At 50.8% G+C, this 12,215-nt stretch overlaps 1 protein-coding gene across 8 annotated transcripts in view; it reads right to left on the reverse strand.

Moving 5' to 3' along the window:
- Positions 1-12,215, reverse strand: part of AGAP1 (ArfGAP with GTPase domain, ankyrin repeat and PH domain 1) — a 524,731-nt gene that overhangs the window by 193,534 nt on the left and 318,982 nt on the right. For all 8 annotated transcript variants that reach the window (XM_035006807.1, XM_035006806.1, XM_035006805.1 and 5 more), the window contains one exon: positions 7,785-7,889. In XM_035006807.1, coding sequence (XP_034862698.1) covers positions 7,785-7,889 — 105 coding nt within the window. The remainder of the gene's footprint in view (positions 1-7,784; positions 7,890-12,215) is intronic.

The raw sequence follows: 12,215 nt of genomic DNA on the forward strand, positions 1-12,215 counted from the left end.
GGGCTGACGCCGGCCACTCTAGGAACTCCCACACTGTTTTCAAACTCAGTCCCATCTGCCTGAAACAGGCGGTCAGACCAGAACAGAAAGGTTCACTTGTAGCCAGAGTTCCAGATTTCTGCTCCTCAGTATTGACATATTTTCCTAATCCACTTTAAAATGGATTATTTGGGGATTTCAGCAGTGGTTTAAGACTTTATGGCCTTTGTGTAATACCGCGTGTGTATGTTCTCCCCTACCCGACGTAAGTGGATCTGTACCCAGGGAGGTCTAGATGTGCAACGGGGTTCATTTCCTCCACCCCAGTGTCACTGGAATTTTCAAAATAGAGCCAGGATCGTCCCCCATGAGGATTCTAGCCCCGGCAGTGCAGGAGCAAAGACACTGCAGGAACCACATGACTTGACTGCATGTGACCCACAGGTGCTGGTCTGGGTGTCTAGCCTACACCAGCTCTGGGCAAACTGGGGAACAGGGCATGGTCCTTGCTAGACGGGGTGGTACAGAGATGCTGGAGGGTACCAGGAGAAGGGCTGGTGTGCCACACAATCAGGGAGGACTTCTCGTGGAGGAAGGTCATGAAGGTCTACCCGCAGGATGGACAGCAGACTGGAAGTACAAGCAGCCAGGCTGGAAAAGAACGTACAGACCAAAGGAGGAGAGCCTGCAGCACTGTGGCTTATAAAGGGGAAGCAAGATCCAATAATTGCTCATCATAAAACTAATTACGCTTCCTGCAGTAGGGTGTCAGACAGACGTCTGACATCATTCTGCTCGGTAAAAAAGCGGGGGGGGGGGGGGCTGAAATCTCAAGGTCATCAGTCAGCCCATGACTCAAACGTTCTACATCTAGAAATCTGGGCTTCGAAGTTACCTGCCTAGCCATCTAGACTCAAGCTAGTCTGACTTCTGCAATGTTTTGGGGAAACCAATGAAGAGTTTCTCTGGGTATAACTCAGTGATCACTATCTGAAGAAATCTGAGGTCTATCTTAGCAGGTATGCAAAGCTCGCTGAAGGGATTGATCACAGATTCACAGCGAATCATCAAGTAAAATGTCCTGATCTTATGTGAAGATTGCATGTATCTTAAATGATGATTACCAACAGTGGGTACGGGCAAGAGTTGTTCTCACAGAGAAGTATCTCCCTTTTTTTCCCTGATGTTATTTCTTTTGAGATAAATACCCACTCAGGGAATCATCCCAGATCTTTTCATCATTTTTGCATCGGTAAAGGGGTGGATTTTCTGTCTGATTTTGAACCCGAAAAATAACTGAAATCAGCATTCTGATAGGACAATTCAGAGAGTCCAAGTTTGACTCTAGGACATGGGAAAAAACAAGCAAACGTCAGCAGCATCTAGAAGCAGAGATGCCGTGCAGCGGGAGCATCTCCTCCGCCCAGGCCGGAGGCGCCGTGGGAAGGAGAGGTCCAGCTCTGCAGGTCAGGGAGAAAGGACAGAACCACGGCTGTTTCCAACTCGGGCCACGTGCAGAAAGGGAGAGACATCCAAGAAGGAGGTCTTCAACAGTGTGAGCAATTCGAGCCTGTACCAGGCAGGTGGGCTCTGCCCGGGTGCCCCGCGTCCTCGTGAGGACGCCCGGGACAGCCGTCCTGGCCAGGGCCCCATGAAGCCGCTGGCCCGACCGCCAGGCCACGAGCTCCCGCTCCGGAAGCGCAGTGCACACACCTCTGTCAGCTGTGCCTTCGACAGCGCCCTCCCGACACGGAAGATGAATAGGTGGGGGCACTGGACTGTGAAGCCCCCAGGTCTGAGTTCTTTCTCATTATCCCCTCCATTTTTCCATCAAGGTGCTCCCTGCGGCTCGTAGTGAAGTCCACAGAACAGGCTGCCCTTCGCCCACCCTGACTGTGATCCAGCGAGGTGTCATCAATGAGACACTCAGACCTATCTCCCCCAAGAACGGGATGCAGGGAGGGCTTTTTAAAGGTCTTCCAGACGTACAAATTCCCCGAGAAACAGAGACCCAGACCACAGAGCAGCCTCAGAGGTCCGCTCGAATACTTGAATCTTGCTAGTTTAGGGTTGTGTTTGCAGAACGCCAAGTGGAGATGGAGGCCCCGGAGTGTGGGTGACCAGCTCATCCCAGGAGGCCTCGGCCTCCCCCAGTGTTGGCACCGTCAGTCCTGCGTCCTGGGCTAAGCAGTGTGGCCAGCCGTCCGACCGGCCCCAAACCCCAAGCAGCTTCCTTAGGTTGGCTGAGCCACCTGTTACCTAAAGTGGGCTATAGTTCAACTTACTCAAAAACAGCATCTTGAGAAAGAGGCACCAAGTGACCTGGGTTCCCCAGACCGCGAGGCACGCAGTGGGCCTCACCTTCCCGTGTGACTAAGGGATCCCGCCCAGCGGCCCCGACCCCGGGATGGGCTTCTCCTCACTAGTGTCAGCCTCCGTTTTGGAGGTGCTGGCTAAGCCTCTGAAGTGAACACACACACGATCCTCAGACTTCCCACCCAAAGTACTCTTCTTCCAGATTTCCAGAGTGGACGCCATCCAGCCAGTTGCTCGGTGTCCACTGTGAGATGCCCCCCACCCCAAAGGAACGCTGCAGACTACGGATGTGTGCCCCAAAGGACAGGCTCCAGCTTGTGTTTAAAAGGCAGGACGGCCCCCAGGCCCAGGGTGGGGCTGTGCACCCTCTCGGCCACCCCCCAACGGGCCAGGGCCTCTCCTCGGCTACCCTGCTGCCCCCACCGCACCGGCGATGGCCAGTGTGGCGACCACCCATCCTGAGGAACAGCCAGGGCTGAGACCGTCACCTCCGCTTCCTCCTGCTCCCCCCACAGTGCGGGAGAGGTGGGGACCCGTCCGCCGGAGGCCGGCCCTGCTGGCGGCCCCCGAGCCCCCGGGGACCAGCTGAAGCGGATGAGTTGCGCAGAGTGAGCACATCCGGGGTTGGGAGGCACCACCACCACCAACGTTCAGGAAACTTTCTCAGTCTGGGTTACGGTGGTCAGTCTTTTCCCTCTTTCCTCCTGGTTCCCAGAGAGACCATCACTTCCTGTGATCTGGTCACGCATGGGCCACTCCATCCCAGGCTTACAGACAGACGTTCTCTCCTCCGTGAGAAAAATGTGTAAGGTTTCCAACAGCAGGAAACATGGCTGGGGTGAGAGGCTTCCTTCCACAACTTCCCTCTGGCGCGGAGAAAGCCTGCACTCTACAGACGACGGAGCGAGGCCAGGCTGAGTTGTCACAGCGACCGAGGACGGCTGGTCTAATTCATCTGTGCGTGCGCTTGGGGCTCAGGAGGAACCACAGACCCTGCTGGGGATGAGGCCACCAAACTGGGAAGAATGAAGCCTTGGAAGAAGATGGGGCTGGGAAAGGGTGGGAAGGAAGGAAGAGGGATCGGAAGCAAGGAGCCCAGTGGGAAGTGACATCCTGGGGCTACCACCCAGCAGAGCTCCCTGGCCTGCAGAAGTGAGTTCTGAGACAGGCGGGCTGTCCTCGGAGACCAACTTCGGGGAGCATCCCTGGCAGCCGACCCATCCCAAGCACACGGCGAGCTTGCCAGCCTCACGCCAACTCCATCGCATGCTGCGGAGCCGGGTCCCCCAGCTCATGCCCGGCAGCCTGCTTCCGAAGCCACCGTTTCAAAGCACGTGGCCCTCCGCTGGGAGCCCGGGAGCCCGGCCTGCAGCCGGGGCCACACACCGATGGTCTGGGTTGTGAAGAGGCTGCTTTCCGCCACAGCAAAGTGCACAAAGCTTATGCTAGGGCTTGAAACTTGGGGTTCGTGTCTGCAGGATGACTGTTTACATAAACATGTCCATGGACACCTGTGTAATAAGGAAACCGTACTGGTTTCTCAAGGATCACAACTCAACTCTTCTGGGAGATCTTCTTTACTTTAAACGTATCCAATGGAGACATTTAAAAACTTCCAAGATTTTTTTTTTTTATGTGTGGCAAATTTAGGAAACGGTCCATCTCCTGCTTCCACAGTGTCCAAAGTAAGCTAAAGCCGGAGTCTGTTGCTGCTCCAGCATCTTTTCCAAGCAAAGGTCTCAGGAGACTGCAGTGCCCAGGGGCTGCAGGAGCCAAGGCATCGATCTGGCAGGAGTGGGAAAGGGAGAGGCTGGCGGGGGCGGCACGCTCTGTACCTGTCCCGATACCCTCTTGGCCTGGCCTGTCGGTCTGTCCAGGAGCACTGGCTGGGGCGCTCAGCCGGGAAACCTAATTCGGCTAATGAACACTGGAGGCATCTGGAGCAGCCCCACGAACCGTGCCCTCCAATGCTGGCCACACTCCAGTGGCCGATACGCCGAGGCAATCTCAACTTTGAACGAAATGACTAAGGGCCCTCGCCATGCCAGCCTATTTCCCCCTGAACTTGATTCGATCTCTTACTCTGCCCTGTGTGCACGAACTGGGCCCAGCTCCCTGGGTTCAGCACGATCCCCAAGCTGAAGGTGGCTGCTGGTGGAGTCTGGGTCCAGCCTCAGCGGGACTGTGAGCAGCCCACACGTGCCCAAGAAACTCACGTTTGCGCTCATGACAAGGTCCAAACAGCAACATGCTGGTTTGGAAAGGGGCCGCCGCACGGCTCTGCCTAGTGTCCGTTCCAATCCTACATGGTTCATGCCTTCTCAAGCCCGGCACTCTCAATCCCCCGCCACTCACCCCGATATAGAAGCACTGTTGTTAGACTCCCATCCTCAGAAAAGCACGCCAGGTTCCTTTTTGGTAAATACATTACCTAGTCATCGAAAGTTAGTGGTAGGCACCACAGCTGGCCCAGTTACTCCACTACTGAGAAACACTTAGTCTTTGTGGAACACTCTATCTACAAATATCAGATTATTTAGCCAGATTCTTTCCCTTCGCTCCCTGGAGAGACATGAGCTGTAGGCTATGCTATTTCAGATCAGCGCAGATGGCCATTAACAGTGATGACCAACAGTAATGAAACCCAAAGCCACCAATCTGGGCAGATTTCCCCAATAATTAAGCACTCACAACCAACGCACGCTCGTGGGCTTCCAGCCATAACACAGGCTGGAGACCATCAAGAAAGTGGGCGTCACAGGGCAATCAGTCTAACTGATATCATTGGGTTCTACCATCTTTTGAAATTTCCTGGACTAAAATAATTGGAACATTCTTCATGGTATAGAATTTTAAGGCTTGAATTTATAACACATTTGTATGCTCCCGAATTTGTACTAAGATAAGTCTGGACTCTGCCCATGGGCATCCCTTTGACGTGTCTTCCCATTTTGAGCCAAAGAATGCCAGACTAACTCCGAGGTTAGGGATCTGTAGCTCTCTATCAACTTGGAAGAGAACACATACCTGGAACTCACTTCTTCTCCAAACTTCCATCCAAAGCTTGGTTGTGGAAATAAAGTCAAAGGAGGATTACAGTGAAGGCCATGCCATCTCTCCGTGCTCTAGTAATTAAAATCCATCCCTACATTACACCACTCCTTTAGGGAGGGGTATACCTGCATCAATAAGAGACTGTCATTCATTGAAAAGCACTTTAAAATGATATTGGCTCTTGCCTGCTATATAATTATATAGCAAAGCCCTGCTGTGCTCCTTTTGTGTACTCAAACAATATCCATGCATACGTGTGTGTGTGTAAAGGAACTGGCAAGCACTGAGGGGCATCACAAGAAGAAGCCCATGTGGGAGAATTTTCGAAGAACTGACTGTGATTCTATTAATTGAGGGGCTGGGATGGGAAGTAAGTGGCATTACCCCTCCTATGGGAACTTTCTGGGACATACTGATGTCACACCTTTTCCCCTTGGCAAGAAGCAGCAGACATCTCTCTGATCAAGCCTGGGCTTACCAGGTGAGTGTAAGGTGGTCCGAAATGCTCATCAGTTGGACCCCATTTTTTCCTGGTCAGTGAGTCCTAGCAAGAAGAGTATTTTGATTACACTTCTCTCTCTAAACAACCTCTCTCTGCACAACACAAAGCAATGGGGTCAATAATCCGACCTGTGTTCCCTGACGTGGTTTTAAGAGGATGTGAGCCAGCAAGAGGGCAGCTGATGGGGCAGGGCTGGGGAGAGAACCCACCGGAGAGCCAGCCCTGCTTCGGCGTCCTGATGGAGGCTGTCCGTGGCTGCAGATGACGTGGGAACATCCACAGGCAGGCCTCCTGGAGAAGCAACCTGACTCTATTCCCAAGTCAGCCAAAATAAACCAAGCACAGAGAAGTTTTCTCAGTACACTGTAGAACTGACATCGCAGAAGTCTACTTCCTGGTAAAGCATGGGAGGCATTCCCATCAACATCAGAAACAAGTCAGGGATGCCTAATGAAACACTTGTGTTGTAACACGGTTCTGAAGGGGAAGGCCATCGCTGCAGGACGCAGAGAAGAAGGGCAATTCGCCCCAGGAAGCAAATGAAACAGTAACAATACCACTTGTTACCTGTTATATCGGAAAATGATAGATACGTTACTCTGAAGGTGAATGCTCATGGGAATTAAGCCCTCTGGCATGTTGCCGGCGGATAAAAACCGATACACTCTTTTCAGGAATCCGGCAAATATATCCAAAGCCATGAGCGCACAAGCACTCTTCAACTCCGGAAGCGACTGCTAGGAATCAGTCCCAGGGAAATGGAGGAGGGCACAGGGATGTCAACAGAGGACACTGATTAGTGACTTAAAACATTAAAAATAATTCAAAGTAAATTTATTTGAGAAACGTCCATTTTGGAGACACTGTTACACCAATCAGGGCATATCTGCACGATGAGTGTTACAAAACCATTAACAATGGCGGCGCACAAGCGTATTCTTGGGCACGGGCAGGTGCACGTGACCTGTCATCATCTAGGGAAGTGGGCACAGACAGCGAGCACGGGCTGACCCCGTGCTCGTGGGAGGAAAAAGCACCTACTCTCAGAAATGGCTGGGAGCACACACCCCAAAATGCTATCAGTCCTGTTCCACAGGTGGTCCTGTGGGAATGATTTTTCTTCAATATCCTTATGTGTAACTTCTTGTTCCTAACTGTAATTTTTAAAGTACTTAAACATCTTTAAGTTAAAAGCTTACCACAGTAATACAATCAGATGAGCAGCTAACACTATATATTCTAATCTATACCCTTACGTACATCAAGACCAATAAATATCAAGCAAGATCCATGGAATGTGTTGTTAGAGAACTGTCATTAACACCCCATTTTCAGATTTTACTTCCTAAGACAACTCACGATGGGTACAATGTCTGCATTTTCCCCCAAAATAAAATTAATTCCGCTCTTAAATCTACCTTCTATAAATCACCAATATATCTCATTTTATGAACACATGCAGAGAAGCTTCTCTTACCTTACGAACGATTTGTGTTCTTATCTGACAATAAAAGCTGAGTCACCAACTGCTTTTAACTTTCCTGTTTTTCTCAGCTGCTCAGAGCGGAGTCCTGGGTTCTGATGTAATTGTTCAGATTTTGTTCTAGATTCTCAGGTATATGCTCACTTTCTTTTTCTTTTGCTACCTGCTCTTGTCTTTTTACTTTCATTGAAAATTTTACTTCATCTGTTCCCTTTATTGTAAGTCCTTGCAGAATTAGAGAACCAGAAATGGGTGTCAGGGAGGGGAAGGGAGAGACACGTGGTCTGACGGAGAGTGAGGGGCGAATGATTTATCTCGTGATGGAGGAGACCCAAGACTACTTTAACCTCAGAGACGAGAGGCCTGATGCTCTTAGGACCCCCACCCCCGCCACACACAGCGTGGGAGCTGAGCTCCGGGCCTGTCACCTGTGTACAGGGCCACACTCACATGTAAACTTGGGTGGTACGTCAGCACGCCATTGTCACACAGGGTGACGTATTTCTTTTTCCACTCCTTGTTCAGCGATTTGCCGCTCCGCTTCAGCAGCATGCCCTAGGAGGGAAAAGGAGCCACATATTCATTCGTAAATACAAATTATAAAGCCTGCCGTAAGTTTTCTTAAAAAGTAGGCACATAGGTAATTCAAGAAATTTTAAATGTTCATTTTTCTCTTGTCATTGTAAAATGGAAATCACACTTTTTTTTAGCTTGGTAATTCGGCTTTTCTCTTCTATTTTATGCGTAACGTATACATTCCACCAATTTCCGTGTGTGTGTGTTTGGACTGAACGATGTGCTGTTGGTTCGACAAATGCAATACGCCAGCCTCCATGACGCGCCACGTACCTTTCCTTTAACTGAGCAAGCACCTGGAACTAAAGGTATGACGCTCTAATAAAGGAAACCTAAATTTCCTTTTCTAAAAACCACTCAGTAACTGAACACTGAAACTCCTGGTATTTACAAATAAGAGCATTTTGCTTCACAGTTTTTCATTCCGGATTTTTAATTTACTGAACGTGAAATTCCATTTGTAAATTTAGTAACAGCATCTAACAGACAAATCGTGGATAATGTGACCCATCTTCAATGGAACCGTGTTGGGGCTTCTTGAAAACCACTCAGCATTTGAAACCCGCTCGCTTGAGCATGTTGGACCCCGGCTTCCCTTGACACCGGGTGGGAGCTTACTCCTGCTTGAACTACTCATTCCCAGCAAACCTCCCACATCGCCTCCTTGCTTTCCTGGGGTGGAAACCCATGGCCGGCACTGAGCTCAGCCTTGACTTGGGGTTTTCCTTCCCTGGAGGGTGGAGGGAGGCTCCACGCCCTCAGGAAACAAGGGGAAGCAAAGCATCTCCTGGCCTGTTCTTGTTCTTCCTCTCACTGCCCGTTTAGAAACTCACAGGATGGTAAGGATGACTGAGAAGGCACAAGAAGAATGCACGCTAGTTAGTGCACCCGGGCCGAGGCCGAGCTAAGTTCTGAGTGTGAGAAAGAGTGTTACAGAAGCAGAGGTGCCCGTGTGTGTCCTCGTGAACTTGTAGAGCTTCGTCTGAACTCCTAATTCTGCTGTCCCCCAGGAACCACAACACGAGCTAAGAGAAAGGAAGCACTTTGGGGATAATTAGGTTCAAGTTCCAAATACCATGACAATACTGCTTTCTACACCAATTTTCACGCATATAACGGATGACGAGCCAGCTGGGAAGCCTGACTCAACCCCTGAAATGTTTCTGGGGGAAAATATTTCTAAGGTTGAAGAAACTCACAAGTGAACCTTTGGAAGGTCATCCCTTTGCATGTTCTTATTACACGAAGAAAACACACGGCCATTACTCAACATACCTTGATTTCTGAGAACCTAAGAAAAAACAATCTAAACCAAATATGGCACGGAGACCAACAGAGTCAGGCAGGCCCAGAGGAAAATGCTGGTTACAAACCCAGGTGATCTGAGGTCCCCCTGCAGAGTAAGAACTAGGGAGAGGGGCCGTCACTGCTGGTGATTCAACAGTAAATAAGTGATCACTTAAAATCGTAACATTTCCCTCTCTGGCAGATTTCTAAGATTTTTAAACTTAGCTTAACAAAACTTCACAGATGTTCTCCTGTGGGCTCATTTTCCACCATCCATTTCAGATGGAATTCCAACAATACCCAGGGGCCAGGGGTCACCTTGGTGTCACCGGTAGCTGAGAGCTGCTCCAGGCCTCAGAAAGCTTTGTCCGTCTGCACTCAGACAAAAATGCAGGCTGCACCCTCACCCAGCCCTGGGGCTCCATGCAGTTGGCCCTACACAGCTCCTGGCTAGACTGTGGGTACTTTCACGAGCAAATCCCATATGCACAATTATCCTCTCCCCAGTGGGGGCTGTCAGGACTCACTCCTAAGGAGATAGAGGGAAACAGTCCAACCAGGAGGCAACGAGAGGAGATGACATTGTCGGGGAACTGAAATAGGCTGACTTATCTTGGTGCTGGGAAAACTGAATGTCCAAATCTTGACAATCTTAAATAAAGTCTATGGTTCACCTTGCAGGATAATCTCTGATTATGATTCAAATGCTGTACAAGTCAGCAGGGCTGAAGAACACCCCGGCGTCCTAGGAGCCATGCCTCTGCTCTCTGGCCCGGGTCCCCGCTGGGTTCATTACCCAACCACCCAAGATTTCTGTGCCGATGGAGCCGCTCGGCTGCCCTGCTCCCCGCCTTGGCGCGGCACCCAAGTTAGGGCCCGCCAGCTGCACCCGCCGCTCCGTGACTGATAAAAGAGCCCATATCCTCAGAGGCATCGTGAAGAGACGCATGAGCCCCAATGAGAAGCCGAAGCAGCCACGAGGTGAAGTTCTGTAATCAGACGCTCAATCAGATGACAAATGACAAGACTCAGCAAACAGCTTCTGCGGATTAAAAACGTGTTCTCTTTTAGTTTCTTTTTCTTTTTTTGCTGAAGTTCATTCAAAAAACTGATTTTTTTTCAGAGTGTTTGTACCAAGTGAGAACCAGGGGGTTTGAGAGTCTAAAAAGAACCCAGGGGATGCCTGGGTGGCTCAGTCGGTTAAGCGTCTGCCTTCAGCTCAGGTCACGACCCCAGGGTCCTGGGATCGAGTCCCGCGTCCAGCTCCCTGCTCAGTGGGTGTCTGTTTCTCCCTCTGCTTCTGCCTCTCTCTCTGTCTCTCATGAATAAATAAATAAAATCTTTAAAAAAAAAATAAAAAGACCCCAGAGCTTAAACCACTCAGTCCCGACTCTGCTAGACTAGCATTTTTTCACGATTCGTGCCCAGAGTCACCTAGTCCTGCCTGGGCAGCCATATGCCAGGGAGCCCCTGGGTCTGGACAGCTGGAGCTGCGGGAGCAGTGGTCTGCTGCCAGAGGGGTGAGGATGAGCCTGGGTCGTAATTCTGGAGCCACACGGAGAGAGGAGGCCCCCTCTAATGTGCCCTCATTGGGAGGAACCGAGGAGCTACCACAAAGCCCCAGTGAGACATCCCACCACGTGGTTACATATCAGGAGCCCCTTCTTAGTCCCAGACTCTTCCAGAAGTACAAGGTCCCAATTGCTCTGCCACGGTGGGGCCCCCCTCTGAACAGAGTCCCCCAACATGCTCAAGAAGGAGAGAAAACCCACTGTGCCCCTTTGGGACAGACTTCTATCAGTGCCATGAGAAGCCTAGTGTCCTGGCAGCCCCTCGCTGCATCAGGCTGAGCCCCTCGGACTTCATCTACGATGCTTCTGCCATCCCGAACTTACACACTGTCTACTTAAGGACCAAGAAAATGGAAAATCTGGAAACAGTTCATTTTCAGCTTTTAAAGGCCATGAAGTCATGGTCCCGCTTGCCAGAGGATGAGAGAGGCCGGAAGGCTCCCTGCCAGAGACACACATGGGCGGGCAGTTCCCGTCAGCGGGTGCAAATGGGCCTTATGATCCTAAGTCTCTTTGATTCTGTGTTACCCAGGGCGAAACTGTGAGGGTGGATGTCACAACGCATACTTTGTCTATCTTTCAGATACCACCTCTGTACACACGAAAACAATCTCTCGCTTCAGACCGCTTCTCACTGACCAGCTACCACAGTGTGGACATCACTGTGGTTAGGGTTTTATTTAACTCATAAGTGGCTTATGCATCTATTTTTTAAAAATTTTCCGTTTCAAAACAGTATTGGGCTCACTGCTCTAAGAGCCTTACAACTATTAACCCACAGAGAGCTCACAACCCAACGTAAGCAGTTACTACGATTATCCCCATTTTGCAGGTGAGGCCACTGAGGCACCGAGAGTTTACGTAACTTCCCCCACACAGCCAGCACGGCAGCTGGTCCCCAGGGATGGCTGCCCGTGCACCCCGCCTCTAGGGATTCGTGCCCCCGTGGAAATCATCACACGCGGACTTGGAGATGCCTCTGGCTCACTTGAACCAACAGAAGCAGTGGAAGGGATGCTATCTACATGGAGTTTAAATGTTAAGATTTGGCAGCTTCTGTGCTTTGGGGAGGTCTGAGCGAGAAGCCATGCTGTGCTCTGTCTGTGGTCCTGAGCCACCGAAGCACGAGAAACAGTGACTGTTTTCAGAAATCACTAAGTAGATTAAGTAGATAGATCCTCAAGGCAGTGACAGATAAGAAACTCAGAATTAGCACCCTATGCTGCAGTAATAAAATCCGCAGACCCGTGCCACTGGCTTGGCACCAGGCAGCTGGCTGAGGCTGCAGGACCTGAACAGCTGTTGAAGGAGGCAAGAAGGACAGGGAGGAAGACGCTACCTGGGTTTGGACAAAGGGCGCCCCAGCGGAGCAAGGGCAGAGCCATCAGCCGACCTGCTGTCTGCGGGAACGTGAGGCACAGCCGGCTGGCCTGGGGAGCCCGGGAGA

This window comes from Mirounga leonina, unplaced genomic scaffold, assembly GCF_011800145.1.
Source record: "Mirounga leonina isolate KUSES-001 unplaced genomic scaffold, KU_Mleo_1.0 Mir_151, whole genome shotgun sequence".
In the NCBI taxonomy this organism is placed as follows: Eukaryota; Metazoa; Chordata; class Mammalia; order Carnivora; family Phocidae; genus Mirounga; species Mirounga leonina.